Source organism: Plasmodium fragile (assembly GCF_000956335.1).
Source record: "Plasmodium fragile strain nilgiri unplaced genomic scaffold supercont1.78, whole genome shotgun sequence".
Taxonomy (NCBI): Eukaryota; Apicomplexa; class Aconoidasida; order Haemosporida; family Plasmodiidae; genus Plasmodium; species Plasmodium fragile.
The window spans coordinates 81,668-97,466 of record NW_012192658.1 but is presented as its reverse complement, the minus strand read 5'-3'; the positions used below and the strand labels follow the sequence as shown (position 1 = coordinate 97,466).

Here is a 15,799-nt window from a genome sequence, read left to right as displayed (position 1 = left end):
TTTTTTTTTTTTTTTTTCCACGGTTAGGATCAAGAAAGAACTGAACGAACTACGGGAGAGATACAACCACATCGTAAAATATGCAGACGCAGGGGTTACGAACACAGCAAAGTTTGAAGCCCCCCAGGGGAAGACCTACATAAGTCAGAAGAAGCACATGCTGCTAAACATATAATGCGGAAGGACGGTCGAATGGACCGATGTGGGGCCATCCCACAGTGCATACTCGGCAGTGTGGGAAACGGCCACATTATCATCGCTGGGGTCTTCACATGAAGAGGGTCCCCTTTTACTTTTACCCTGCTCCTGTGAAAAGAAACTCATTCGATTTTGCAAAACTGTCCTTGCGCGTCGCGTCGCGTTGCGTCATTTTTCGTCGCGTTGCGTCATTTTTCGTCGCGTTGCGTCATTTTTCGTCGCGTTGATTTGATTTTTTTTTTTTTTTTTTTTTTTTTTTTTTTTTCTCTCCACTGTGGTCGGTGTGCTCTTTTGTCTCGATTGTTGCTGCGTTTATTTACCCCCATGTCATTTTTTTATTTTCCAATATGATGACCAGGTACAAGGTGTCGATTTCCTTTTCACCTCCATTCGGGGTACACTCCTCTCCAACCACTTGCTGCAACTCTACCCTGTATACTTATATGCCATGTCGGGGGTGTGTGAGTTGAGTAATGATTCAGTGGAGCTTCCATACCTCCGTTACACACACCTCAAGGAGGACTGCTCAACGATTGATATATATTCGGTTGGCCAAATTCTATTTACATGTCTTTCCCCATTGGTGTGAGGGATAAAATAGAACAGAGGACGACTCAGAAAATAAACAATGTTGTTTTGTGCGGGGGGTCAGTTTAGCTGAACATATCCCCCTTTTGCAGTTCTCTTTTTATGCACATTTGCGCTTCTATTTTGCTTTGCGTATGTTAGGAGGTGACTCGTTTGGGGTGGTTCATATGCGGAGGACTGGAGGATGGCAGCTCTTACAAGGTGAGCATGATAAAATCGCCCTCCCCAGAAAGAGAAGGAGGAGGGGGGGAAAAAAGAAAATGGCATCAACACATAAATATAGCATGTAATAAAAAATACATGGTGTTGAAAGGAACCGGAAGAAGGATAAGTAGAAAGTTGCCTTCGCGTGCAATTTAGTACCTAAGGAGCATTCAGATGTTGACTCGTATTGTTTCATCACTTATGTGCGAACGCTGGGTAAGCGCTTTTAACCGTTTTGTAACCCCACGACAGTGGGCAAGGATGTTATATTTATAAAACAAACATTTATGCGCAACGGACCCTATGCTTTTCGGTGCGGCAAAAAAAAAAAAAAAAAAAAAAAAAAATACATATATGTATATATATAAAAGAGGCGCAAAGGAGAATGCAAAAAAAAAAAATAATAAAGAATAAAATAAAAATAAGAAAATAAAAAAAAGAATATGACTAAGAAAAATAAGAAAAATACGATAATGAAGCGATTGGCACAGTAGCCCTTCCAAAAACGCATTTATTTTTTCGCGAGCATGTATTTACATAGGTACATACAGCTGAAGATGTAACCGCGTTTAAGGCCAAATTTTACATGACCAGTGAAGAATTTATATTAAATGCCCGCGCGAGCCCTTTACATGGATGTTCTGCACGGACTTTATATAAATTAAATATGTGACACTTTTCTTGCCTGCCTGGAAGTTTCTCGTCTAGCCCACTCGTTTTTTTTTTTGCGCGGTTTTAATTCGAAGCAAAAGTCAAGGCGTCATTCTGCGAGTCGCCCTTTTTTTAGCAGAGGCGCGACTGTAGGAACGATCTCAGAGGAGGTACTTGAGCGACGCGCAACTCTGCGCAATGCATATACATATGCGTGAGTGCATACGTACATGTTACATGGCCGTGTCGTTACTTCCATACATCGTTACGTCCATACGCTCGTCCACCCCCCTCTGCCTCTCGGGGGAAGTGTCTCGTTTTGAACGCTTCTCCCCATTTGCCGCCGCATCCCATGGAAGAATTCCATGACGTAGCCGTTCCCGCGAGGAAATAAAAGATTAGGGCAGAAGGACCCACTGGGGGTTACCTGTCAATGGGTCTGTACTAAATTGCGCGCACCTACTGGCCCGTACTTTTGTGTCCACATATTTTGTGCGAACCACTCGTGTGAGTTAAAAGTTACATACTTTGTGTGTAATAGTCCTCTGTTGAGGAGTTCATCTGCTTCGCCCCTTGCAAATTACGTATTGCTATCCTTTTTCCCCGCGTCATCTATCTTGTCCATTTGGAACCAACTGCGGGAGGAAATCGACTTCGTTTCCCCCGTCCAGAGGAATGGTTCACATGTGAAACCTGCGTGGCGGCAAAATAGGGAGCAGGGGGGGTTTTGCAACCCGTGCGATGCTCTGTAACGGTTGTGGGAGGAAGCGAGAAAAGGCATTCACGCGTGTTTACATGTCATTACATTTTATATTATATCCTTTACACCCATTCATCTTTTGTGTGTCGTTTTAAATGCACCGATTTAACGACACCTTACCTGTATGCTTTTAAAAAGTACACTTCCCACACACACACACATCCCAAATTCCTTATTTTTTTTTTTTTTTTTTTTTTTTTTTTTGTCCTGCTTGTATCAATGCATGTGCATGTATAGGTCCCTACATGAAGGCAACCCTCATTTTATAGTGACCCTTGTGAGAAGCGTATATTTTATCTCTGACTTTTTTTTTTTTTTTTTTTTTTTGCTGCGATTTTAATGTGTTTCGCGTTTAACCCAGAGTGGGAAGTGCACAAGAAAGGATATTTAACTTAAGGGGGACAGTGTACTGAGTGAAAGAGGACACTCTCTTCCGCCCCCCATACACACACCTACCCACAAAGACATATATACAAGGGCGTACCCAACAACAGAGGCATGATAATCACCCTTACAGAATGAGTATAAAAAATAAAATTGACATGAGCCTTGATGAGCTCATAGAAAAGGAAAACATAAAAGTCACCCAGAAAGGGCCAAATGAAAAAAAGACTGTTAACAAGTCGATTGAAAAAAACACAGGTAGGACAGAGGAATGTATGCACATGTACACATGTGTGTATATGTGCAGCGCGTGCTCGTAGCGAGTACCCATGTGAGTCACCCAAGTGTTAAATACATCCCCCCCCCCACTTGTAGGGCAAAAGTTCCTGCACAGTATAATCATCTCAAATGTGAATAGTAACAATTTGGAGTTGTACAAAAAGGAATTTAGCAAATTTGGAAAAATTTATAACATCTACCATGACAGTGAGAAGAAGATAACGTAAGTGTTTTGTGATGTACCTCTCTGTCACGCTGTGGCATCTTTTGTGTAAGGGTGGCCTACTCCCCTTTTTTTTGCTTTCTGTTCCCCCCCCCCCCTGCATGTCTTTTATATTTTTACATTATCTCTCTCCCCTTCCTGCAGATACGTAAAATATGATAATAAGAATTCCTGCGACAATGCCATAAAGTCCATGAACGGGAACCCCCTGGATGGGGACACCATAACGATAGTATTGGTACGTGCTGGGCGGTTTGGCTGCTCTTCCGCTCATCTGCTTAACCGATTAACCGCTTTGCTGCGCGCAGTTTGCTGATGCACACTCATATGTATGCACTTGCTGTGCCCCCCCTGCAGGGAAAGAAAATACCGGACAAGAAGAACAATAAGGGTGCCAACCAGAACAATAATGTTAATAATAATAACCACAACCCGAAGCACAATAAAATTATCCCTCATTTTAAAATGCCCATGTACAACCCCAACGGTCCCTACCCCTACTATATGAATAATAATCACGGAAACTACCACCCGCCCCCCTATGGCCAAGTGCCCTACCAGAGCCCCTACCAGGGTAACATGTTCGACAAGGGCATGCCCCCCTTTGGCAGCGGGGCGAAGCACGTTTACGGTAAGGGCGCGGTGTAGCGATTGAGTAGCCGTCGTAGCCATTTCATGACCGGTGTAACAATTTAATCACCGATGCAGCTGTGCTTACCTCATTCGTTAAAACATTTTTTTCTCTCCCCCCCCTGTGCAGATAACCAAAAGAATAACACCATCATAGTGACCAACGTCCCCACGTACCTGAACGCTGAAGACATTTTTTCCGCCTTCCAGGAGACGGGCAAAATCGTCGACGTGCAGATCCTCATGAATGAAAAGGTGAGCTGCCGCTTCTGCCGCTGCTATTGCCACTGTTACCGCCTCTATTATTGCCGCCGTTACCGCTGCTTCTACTGTTGGCAGTCTTTTCCTATGTGTGTGTCCATTGTACTTGCTGGACGCCACACCTGGGGTTGCCCCATTATACATGTTACAACACGTACACCGATGTTACACTGCCTATTTCTCCCCCCCCCCTTTGACAGAGAAAGCTAACAGGGATTGTTAGCATCGAGTACGAAAAAAACGAGTCAGCATCGGATGCAGTGCGCATGTACGATGGTGGTTTTTTAAACGACAACAGGATTAGGGTTTTCCTGGACTGTCGCTAATTGAAGCCCTCTGTGTTCTGTCTCCCCCGTGCGTTCTGCACGCACAAAAAGGGGGCAAATGAACACAAAAGGGAAGGAAGAAAATATGTGAAGATAAGGTCAGCGGACAGCAAATACAAGTGCTACTCAACGATGCGCGTAAAATGGAAGAGAGGAGAGGTTAGAAGGCGTGCACATATATAGACGTGGTGGAAAACACTATTAAATCCCTTTGTGAAAACACAAAGTTGTAATTTTTTTTTTTTTTTTTTTCCCTCTCTGATTTACACTTCATCGCTCCCTCATGGAGAGAGACAGAGAGAGAGAGAGAGAAAGAAGAAATGTGTCCATTGTGTTTTAATCGTATTAAAGTGCCACCTTTTTTTTATTTTCTTTTTTTTTTCCCTCCTTTTCCTTTTCGCGTTCTTTTAATTAACAACACAATTATTGGTGGTTGAGTGTGCAAAAAAAAAAAACTGTTGCTTTTTAACCTTGCGTTGTGTCGCGTTATGTTATGTTGTGTGTTTTTTTTTTTTTTTTTTTTTAATTAATTAACTTAACCCTATGTGTGCTTCCAACGGCGAATCTTGAAGCGATTTTTTTTTTTTTTTTTTTTTTTTTGCGAAGCTGGAGCAAACCAGTGAACTGAACATGTACCTACCTACCAGGTGGAATGATGGGAAGGTGAGTCATCCATCTTGAAAAGGTTTTATCTAGCGTCGGCGTGATTATTATTCGATGGACGAATTTTGTGCAAGTACAAATGAGGGACGTATGTTATGCAGTTTTTAATCAATATGGGAAAAGATAACTCATTTGAGGAAGGGATACCTTTTCATCCCCTTTGGGGGGCGGATTGTAAATCCTACACTGTGTGAAATGTGAAAGCTTTTCATGTACGGTACTTCCGACAAGGGGTACAACTGTGGGAGAGAGAAGGTCCTTTGGGGAATTCCTCCGTCTGGCAGAATATAGGTTGAGCATTGAGCGTCGCCTTTTCACCCCACTTTGGTTCGTGATTGAAATTGATATGAATTAGTGCACTTTCCCTACCCCATCACCAGTTTGCCTTTCCCGGCGTAGCGCATTTCCAGTAGCGGGATTAAATTTGTTTATAGTTCACCTCTGATTCGTTTTTATTTTTTTTTTTCCTATTTTTTTTATGATGCAACAAAAGTGGGAAAAAAAATTTTGCGAAATATATCCACTCCTATAACAGCGCAGAGGTGTGAGATAATTGGATAAATTTTTTTTTTTTTTTTTTTTTTTTTTTTTTTGTGTATGCTTAGTGACCGAAATGGGTGTTGAAAACCCTGAGGGGTAAAATAAACCCTAAACTCATTAAGGTAAAATGCCAACCGAACCTTCTAAACCTTTGAAGGCGCTAACCCGTGAAAAACATGGAAAGCTTGGAAGAAATCTCGCGACAGTACGAGGAGACGAAGAGGGAACTGCTTCATCGCGCGGAGGCGCACAAGAAGAATAACGGGGTAGCCAAGGCCTCAGGGGGGAAGAAGCAGTACATTGAAAAGACCGTCCTTCACAATTTGCATCGGGTGATTATCAGCTACTGCAATCTGGTGAAGGTGAAATATATCCACTCCTATAACAGCGCAGAGGTGTGAGATAATTGGATAAATTTTTTTTTTTTTTTTTTTTTTTTTTTTTTGTGTATGCTTAGTGACCGAAATGGGTGTTGAAAACCCTGAGGGGTAAAATAAACCCTAAACTCATTAAGGTAAAATGCCAACCGAACCTTCTAAACCTTTGAAGGCGCTAACCCGTGAAAAACATGGAAAGCTTGGAAGAAATCTCGCGACAGTACGAGGAGACGAAGAGGGAACTGCTTCATCGCGCGGAGGCGCACAAGAAGAATAACGGGGTAGCCAAGGCCTCAGGGGGGAAGAAGCAGTACATTGAAAAGACCGTCCTTCACAATTTGCATCGGGTGATTATCAGCTACTGCAATCTGGTGAAGGTGCACAGGGAAGGGCAGCACGCACACGGAACGAATAAAGGCAAAGGCGGATCCAAAAAAGGTCACAAAAGGAGAAACATAAAGGATACATGTAAGAACGGCTGGAGTGATGTGGTCATTCATGATGAGCTCGCAAGAAAAGTGGCACAAACAAAAGCCATACAACGTGGACACATAGAAAGAGTAAATCGGTTTATTAAAACGGACAAATCGATTGGAACCTTTGGAAAGTACGTAGAGAGGGTATTTCGTTTGAGGAGGCGTAGCACCTTCGATGGGCGAGTGAACCACACTGAGACACCCCCTAGTGACGCACACAAACCACTGCGCAAACGTAGAATAAAAATAATTTTGGAAAAGGACGTCCACTTTGATCTCTTCCTTGGGGAATGCATGCACTTCCTACAAGTGCTGCTACATGGGAAATCTCAGGGTTCATATGTGCAGGCGAATTATGTTAAGGGCAGGCCGCGATCTGTGAAGGGTTTAGCCAAGGAGGATAAGAACAATTGGTGGAGCAGGATGTTAAGCGATGGGGGGAGGGGAAAGCAACTCGGGGTACCAACCGTACATGTGAACACGTTACCTGGGGAGAAAAAACGAGTTAGTACCCATTTTGCGGGGATCCCACATGGTCGAATCAATGCAGGAGTGAGGAATCCTGCTCGCCCTGGTGAAAAAAAACATGAAAACAACTCAAATGATAATGAAAGAGAAAGGCGAAAGAAAAATGACCCTTTTAAAGATCCCATCAGTCGCATGCATTTCCCGCTTCAACCAATGGACATGAAAATGGAACTATGGAGTTCCTTCCTAGATGGAAACCACCACCTTTACAATTGTATCACTCGACAAGTGGATCCTAATTTGTTATATATAATTGATAATGATAGAATGTTGCTCAGGACTCTTTTTTTTTTTAAAATGATTCACTTATTTGTAACCTATATATATGTCACCATGTGTAGAAGTGAACCCCTCTTTTCTTGCGTGGCCGTATTTTTGAACATAATTCGAAGCTTCCATGGGACATTTCAATTAGCATCCAACGGTGCAACGAAATGGAAGCACGCGTACGCCTTCTTCTGCGCCTTCGCCAGCGTGCTCAGGAGGGACATCCTGCCCCCTGCCACAGGGGTGAGCGGCGGCGGCGACACAAGCGAAGGAAGCGATGTTAGCGGCGGAGATGAACGAAGCGGCAGAAGTAATGTTAGCGACGGAAAGATGCATAACCAGTGTGGGGGAAACTCACACCTTGTGCACAGCTTCGGGGGCCTCTGCTTCGGGCCCGGGAGGGCAAGTTCACCCAAGAGCGATGCACGGAAGGGTGCTGCCCCCGCAGAAGGAATAAAGAGTCAGGCACACCGAAAAGGGAAAAGCAAGAACGAACAAATAGGAACCCCGTCAGATGGTCAGTACTGCTACTACGCAACGGTGAAAAATGAAGACGAAGTCGATTCGGTGAATTTAGCCATACATGTAACCAACACGAGCAAGGACAATATTTTTTTTTACAAAAGGTACATTGAAGAACACATTCACAAGGTGTTCCTACATGTATATAAATTGAGCGAACCAAAGAAGAGGATCTGTTCAAAAGAAAAAAACAAGGAGGAAGGAATTAGTGATCCATCAGTGTTTAAAAACTACGGGAAATTATTTCGAAATTTTTTTCAAGAAATTGTTTCATAATGGACTGGACAGGAGAAAGGAGAAGGGGAGAACTCATGATATTCATTTGGGCACCACGTAGCTACCTGCACTGTTCCTTTTGGCTAGTCCTTGCCCTTCATGAGTATTGGAAGAGGAGGCAACTCTCGTAACCCAAAGGGGAGTGCATTGCTGCGTGATGTGTCCACCCCATGACAGAAATGTATGCGCATAACTCTGTCCGTGTGTAAAGCGCGCAGGGGGCTAAGCAAAGGGGTAATATATAAAATAAATAACAAAATAAATAACGAAATAAATAACGAAATAAATAACGAAATAAATTAATTAATAAACGAGGGCATACGGACGCGTGAGGCCATATGCAGGTGTGTAAATGCATTTATTGACCAGTGACTCCCTCCAGCATTTTTTTTTTTTTAGTGTTACACGCTCATCGGTCCCCGTGCCCCTCTTTGGGGGCCAAAGTGGAAGAAGCGCCAAGTTGCCTCGCCCCGCAGCGGGGCAGGCCATCACTCCTTTGCCACTTTTCTGTTCGCGATATTTTTTTAGAACAATTTTTAGCGCATTTTTTTGCCACTTCCCACCCCCAGAGTGTCAGTGAACAAGCGCCTGTTCGCCCAATTAGTGTAGTGCACAATTTTTTTTTTTTTTTTTTAAATTGCATTTTCTCGGGTTGCGGGGGGGAGTTACACAGAATGGTACACACCACTTCGCACATTTTTTTATTTTTTTTATTATTTCCCCCCCCCCCTTTTTTTGGCGCATCCAATCACCGTCTCGTTGCTTAGAATTTTCCGAATGCGTGCAATCATCACTGTCCGCACGTGCGCATAGGTATGCACCGCGAATGTATGCACCTGTGCATGTGTGGGCATATGCAATTTTGAAGCATACCAAAAGTGTGTAATATATATGGGTGTGAACAAAAAAAAAAAAAAAAAAAAAAAAAATGAGCAAGCGATCTGAATGAAAGAATCAGAGAGTGAACGGAGAATTAACCAACTGCCGATCTGATGGACATTTCACTAAATAAAAAAAAAAAAAAAAAAAAAACATGACGCGCGCAAAATAACTAAGCGATCGCGTTGCACTTCATTTCGCCCGCTTTTTTCGTATCTCATTTTTTTTTTTTTTTTTTTTTTTTTTAAACATTTGGGCAAACCGTAACCTTGTTCAGCGTAAACTTCTTCACCGTTTCGCCAACCCATTGAAATAAAAAAAAAAAAAAGGCGCAACGTCTGACTTGTGCGTGGCCCTTAGCACAGCTTTGAAAATACTTGCTTTGGGAGCATGCACAAGTCACACGTGTCTGCTATACTCGGTTGATGTTCAGCCGCCGCCATCGCGCCTAATTAGAAGAATTTTTAATATGACCCGATAGCAAATCCACTCCCAACACAGATTTTCGTGTACAGGAGAGAGCGTGGCCGTGTGTCCGTATATACATGCACCCCCGCGCGCCCGCACGGGCATCTGTCTATACCTCCCCCCCCCCCCCCCCCCCCCCCCCCCCCCCCCCATACACAACACACACGCACATCCGACATATACACCCCGCATACACGCTCTGTCTGTCTGTCTGTCTGCCTGCTTGTCTTTTTTTTTTTTTTTTTTGTTCCCACTCCATATAAATGAGGCTGCCAGTCCTTTTAGGCGCGGTTGCCCTGGTGTGGTGTTGCACGCGTGTCGGGGTCGCGCTGGAGCTGGGGCATACCGTAACCACAATAAATACACCGGACGCAAGTACACTGAATATTGAAGTGGAGAAGGACAAGAAAAAAATATGCCAGAATGCATGTCTCTATATAAACGTAGCAGAACTGTTGTCACAAAATGAACAAAAGTCTTACGTGCAGAAATGTGAAGAAATGCTTGAAAAGTTAAAGAATGATAATCCAGATGAAGCAGCAGAGGCAGAAATAAATGAATTTGTATTAACTTTATTACATGCCCGTTCTAATTATGCAATAATAAATGAATCAGATGAACAAGTATTGAGCAAGCTCCTGAGAAGTCTCCATGGGTCAATCAGTGAAGACAGTGCATTGAAGAGAGTAAAGCATTTAATTTTATTTAACAAATTTATAAAGGATAAAACAAATATACAAAGCGTACAGGAAATGTTAGTACTAAGTAGTAAAGCAGATGAATCTATGAATGAACCGAAGCAAAAAATGATTCAGAATATTGTGAACTCATTTAAATTGTTTGGTGAATACCTAATCCTTTGGGGTCCTCATATTAGATTGTCTAAGATGCATGTTTCTGAAACATTTTTATCCATTAAGGATAATAAATTCTGTACAGACTATATTCATCTGTGCCAAAAGTTTTATGAACAATCCATAATTTATTACAGACTGAAAGTCGTGTTTGAAAATATGCTGACATATGTGGATCAGAATTCTAAACATCTTAAGAAAGATAAATTGTTAGAACTGCTAGATATGGAGAAAGACATTAATAATGAAGCCAAGATACACCATAATTATGTTTTAGAAGATGAGACAGTCATCCCGATGCTGCATCTTGTGGACATACAAGGAGGAACTAAGTTACTCGTTAAGGTGGTTCAGGATGGCAACAGCAAACTTATGCATGGCAAAGATATTGACATGAAGGAGGTTAAGGACAAGTACGTTGTTACAATGAAGAACCTGCGCAGGGAAATTAAGGAGGAGGGGGTTTACGCCGACTTGATGAAGACAATTAAGAACTACATCCTCTCCATCACGCAGATCGACAACGACATTTCCAACCTCGTGCGCCAGCTGGACTACGAGGACGTGGAGAAGTGTAAGGCGCGAGGGACGGTCTCTATAATGGCCTTATCGAGGGCCTCACTGGCCGCGTTACGTGCTGCATCACGTGCTGCTTTGCCCGTTTCATCACTACATGCATCACTGTGTGCATGATTTAACCGTTGACGCTTGCATCGCCACGCACATCACCTTCGCCCCCCCCCCCCAATCGTAGTCGTCATCGACCTGAACTTCTTCCTCTACTATGGTTTCCTCAAAATAGAAGAAGACAAAAACATGATCACCTTCAACGACGTGTCGCCCACCTTCACCAATCTGTACAGAGCCAACCACATCATCTTCCTCTACCTCCTAAAGACAGGCTTTGAGGAAAACAAAAACTCAGAGTATCTGGCCTTCAAATTCTACAAAAACATAGGATATAAAAAAGTACCCAATGACCACGCCTACGCCTTGTTCAATGCAAAAGGGGCTCTCACCAGCCTACCAAAAATTGCCCCCGATGTAATGAATGAGCATTTTCTAAACATCTTCCCAAGCATCCCGGATACCTATCAGCCCCAAAAGCCAGACGTACTAAAATTTCAATTATTCTTTACTATGGCTTTTAAGGACTGCAACATTAACCAGGGTGAGCTTTTGCGCGCGATGTACACTGCCTCTTCATAACGTACACGCTCTATACTGCCGCTTCATCGCTTAACCCCTTCACCGTTTCTCCGCAGCCTACTCTGCCAATTCGAAGGAACTCTGGAGTGAGCTGCTCTACGCCTTTGACCACTTTGGATGTAATAAAAAAAAAAAAAAAAAAAAAAAAAAAAAGACCACTCAGGGGGATAAGTATTAGTCCAGGGTTGTGGTGGATACCTCGCGCATGTCCACATATAGCTCCCTTCACTTGTCTTGTTCTACTTTCCTACCCCACCTCGCAGGGTTCTACGTCGCCCCACAGAGTATCATTTATGATCTTTCCAAAACGAGCTTCGTCAGGCAAATGCTGAGTAAGTACAGTGCCACCGACAGCGACAGCACCTCCGCGCACGTCGACGTTCCTCCTATGATTATGACTTCTGCGTAGGGGCAATTTTGGCAGCATCGTTAATAACTTCTATCCCCACGCACACACCCTGCAGTCAGCCGAAACTTCATCCTGAGGAACACTGAAGCATTGACCCTGTTGGATACCCAAGTGGCGAAACTGATGGACCTGATCCACCTGTCCCTGGGTGTAGATAAATCAAAACACGCACTAGACTTTTCCATCACGAGCAATTTTTTCCATTACGAAAATGATTATAACGCTTGGAAGAACAATAATAAAAAGAGACTCATGTACACATATGATTATATAGATTCCATTGCTAACAACTACTACTTCTACAGTGACGTGAAATATCAGGTGTTCAAAACTGAGTACGAGAACAGATTCTTCATGTCGTTTCCTAATGTGTACAGTCTTGCGTATCAGCTGTTCAATGAGCTCGCCATCAACATGAACGTGGTAACGAACGCACCTCTAAAGAAGAAGCTCAAGGACAAGTCCAAGTACGCCTGGTTCACTTTGCTTAACATCATTGGCAAGAACCACGACATTTACTCCAAGGGTCCTCGTCTGGTCTTCGCGGCCTACATGTTGGCGCTAGGTACGTGCCGTCCCCCCGAGGGGTTCAGCCGCGCCACGGCGCCACAGCGTAGCCGATTAACCGTGCAGCCGACCAATCACTTAACCCGATCAATCACTTAACCGCTCACCCCTCCCGCAGTCTACTTTATCGAGTCCCATATTGACATATCGCGATACCAGCCAAAGGAGTACTTTTTCATGAAGCAGTCGATGCCCCTAATTGACAACGTACACAAGAGCGGCTTCACTATGCTGAAGAAGAGGTGTGAGATGCTAATTAATTTCATGAAGATAAACAAGACGCCTCAGAAGCACCAACATACGAACATGGAGGAGTACATTAAGCTCATGAATTTAACTGCTATCGTTTTGTGGGGAAAGGAGAGTAAAAAATCTGTGTACTACGACGAAGACGTTAGTTTGTACAAGAAGCTGATGATTGCCTGTGTGTTCAATGGAGGTAAGTGTGTGCACGTCTTCTGGTGATTCTCATTTGGGGTAGTAGTAGTAGTATGTTATATAGCTCTAACTCAGTGCACACCTTTATAACGTCATCCACAACGTGGCCCGTTTTTTTTTTTTTTTTGTGTGTCTCCCCCTCCACAGGCAAAACCGTGCAGGAGAAGGCTATTGAGAGCATCAACAAGTCTTGTGACGTAAAGTTTTACGGACTGAACCCAAACAAGCTAGACGAGTTCATTGACATTAACATGAGTATTAACAAATGGAACCCCATGATATTGGAAAAGCAAGCGCAGTCCTTTGTCCTGAGTTGCAAGGCGCAAAAGTTAATGTATAACAATATTAACGTGGAGAAAATCAAATTAGAAGATTTTTACAAATTGGCAGATGCACCAGAGATGATCAAGACATACCATTGTTTCAAATTAGGAAGACAAGCTGCATCTTTATTAGAATCCATAATTCTAAAAAAAAAGTTTGTTAGGTTTAGAGTTAAGGATGCCATGGACGTGTATGATTTTTTCTACATAAATAAAGTGCTCTCCAACAATGTCCGCCATGATTTCGAAGTGTTTCTTAAAGACAAACAGGCCTATGAAAAGACTCAAAACGAAATTATAATCTCCAACAGTCCGCTCGGCCCAGAGAAGACCAAGAAGCTCATTGACGAGCACCAGTGCTACTGGTTCAGCAGCTACGACAACTTTAAAGTGTTGTGGATGCACGTCTCGAGTAAGAGAAGCGTAGTGTGGAGCGCTATATATTTTATTTATTTATTTTTTTTTTTTCCTACATGTTGCTTACCATGTGGGGGTTTCTTGAAGGGTGGAGCAGACGGCCCACCTCTGCATGACGGCACCCATACATGTTCGCACATCGTCATATCACTACGTGTGACACTCCCCCCCTTCTGCAGGTAACATGGGAACCGGAACGTACTTAAAAAACTTTTTCTCGGAGATATGGCGAAACCTGCATTTCTTATTCAAGAAGAAGGCTACGGTGAAGGATGTAGAATTTTTCGCAGGTGCGTTTTTGTCCTTTCCTATGTGCCAAGTTATTCTCTTCTCCACTGTTGCTTTTTCCCAAGCGCATTAAACGAAAGAATCGCTTCTTCACCCCGTAAACATCTTCACCCCCCCCCCCCCCACAGGAGACCTGTCCCAAATGAATTTGATCGACTACTACTCGCCACTGGTCCACTCAGAATCCCACTGCCAAGAGAAAATGCAATCCCTGTTTATATCCCTAAGAGATAATGATGAGCAGAACCGTATGGACATTCCAGACAAAATTAAGAAGGCCTACTTTCAGTGTAAATTGGACTACTACAAAAATAATCACACAGATAAAACGCACTTAATTAAATCGAGGGACTTCCTAGACAAGAGGGTATACGTTCTGAAGCAGCCCTATTACCTCATCAGCAACATTGACAATACACATAACAATAAATTGCTGCGACTGTTTGTGACGGAAAGCACACTAGATTATCTTCTACTAGATAATATAAGCATCCCTGAGTGCTTCGGACGATGTACCATAGATCATTTTAATAAGGTTTTACTTCAACCAGAAAAAACAAACAAACGAGACGAAGTAATAAAAAATGCATTAATCCCTGAGAACACCGTATCTCAGAAGAGGAAAGAAATGACTGTGTATGTTAGCAACTTGTATGTACATAATATAAAGACCGATTACTTAACTAAGGAAGAAATTACCCGAAAGGACATTGAGGATAATAATGTGAAAGTCTGCTTAGGAGTGGGTACCTACTACAATGAAAACTTCCTCACCAATGAACATTTCAATTTGAGTTACAAACCCGTGTTGGATTTTGGCCCTGAGCATAATTTTAAAGTCTTCCTCAAGAAAAATGAATCTGAGCTCTCCAAAAGTGAAAACGACATTTGCTTTGTCAACTACAACTTAGCCATAACAAATATAGGTAAGCCCCCCTGCAGACACCAACGACAGGGACAGAAAAAAAAAAAAAAAAAAACAAGAGAACACTCCATACAGCGTGCACCCGGAGTTCATTTACACACCAATGCGCTCCGATCAATACTCTCCAATATGTTGTTCATGTTCATCCCCCCCTCATCGCTATTCACTACCACTTCACTTCAACTTCTCCCCGCAGAAATCACCGACCCGTACCGCGAAATCAGCGAAGATTTGATAAAAAATTTGTACATCTTAAAAAATAAATAAGCGTCACCTAGACGCTCAGGCACTGTGAGCGCGGCGCAAGCCGAGGAGGGGCCTCCAGGCCGTCACAAATTGGCACCTGGGTGAGCACCTAAAAGGGGAAGGTTGCACCGTCGCGACGATTATGTGCAAATCCGTCATTTTGGGGTCGTCACTTTGAGGCGGGAATTCCAAACGGTGAGCAGTTCCCGAGGTGCGCAGCTCCCCCGTGCAGATGCAACAAAAGGGAGATGAACCCTAATGCGTAGACAAAACGAAAAGCACTAATGGGAGAGGAAGATAGAGAGAGAGAGAGAGAGAGAGAGACAAAGAGAAAGAGAGAGAAAGAACAGTCCGGAGTGGTTCTGGTGGCCTTCCCACTTTCTCTTTTCACCAAGTGCAGACAAATCTTCAAATATTCCTCATCCTGCTTAATGTGTCAATTTTTCGATTCAGAATGTCGATTTTGCTGTCCTAGAAAAAAAAAAAAAAAAAAAGTTAATTAACGTGTAAACACGTGCAGAGGAGGCGAATTGGGCACGACAGAAAAATTATGAACACTGGACCAATTGGACACGTGCCACAACTGCACAGCTGTGCAAAACAGCGCAAGTGAGAAATGCCAC

The 15,799-nt window shown here is 43.1% G+C and overlaps 3 protein-coding genes across 3 annotated transcripts; all 3 read left to right on the top strand.

Moving 5' to 3' along the window:
• Positions 1-2,919: 2,919 nt before the first annotated feature.
• Positions 2,920-4,504, top strand: AK88_04847 (uncharacterized protein; the record flags this gene model as incomplete). The annotated part of the gene is made up of 6 exons (XM_012482451.1): positions 2,920-3,043; positions 3,161-3,287; positions 3,432-3,525; positions 3,645-3,918; positions 4,048-4,172; positions 4,379-4,504. 6 exons carry the CDS (start codon positions 2,920-2,922, stop codon positions 4,502-4,504), a joined length of 870 nt encoding a protein of 289 aa, XP_012337874.1.
• Positions 4,505-5,883: 1,379 nt separating this feature from the next.
• Positions 5,884-8,153, top strand: AK88_04846 (uncharacterized protein; the record flags this gene model as incomplete). The annotated part of the gene is made up of 2 exons (XM_012482450.1): positions 5,884-6,104; positions 6,284-8,153. The coding sequence occupies 2 exons, from the start codon at positions 5,884-5,886 to the stop codon at positions 8,151-8,153; spliced, it is 2,091 nt and encodes a 696-aa protein (XP_012337873.1).
• Positions 8,154-9,763: 1,610 nt separating this feature from the next.
• On the top strand, positions 9,764-15,197 carry AK88_04845 (uncharacterized protein; the record flags this gene model as incomplete). Its single annotated transcript, XM_012482449.1, has 10 exons — positions 9,764-10,928; positions 11,109-11,525; positions 11,620-11,682; positions 11,827-11,895; positions 12,028-12,537; positions 12,658-12,978; positions 13,125-13,712; positions 13,897-14,007; positions 14,134-14,931; positions 15,127-15,197. 10 exons carry the CDS (start codon positions 9,764-9,766, stop codon positions 15,195-15,197), a joined length of 4,113 nt encoding a protein of 1,370 aa, XP_012337872.1.
• Between the last annotated feature and the right edge of the window lie 602 nt (positions 15,198-15,799).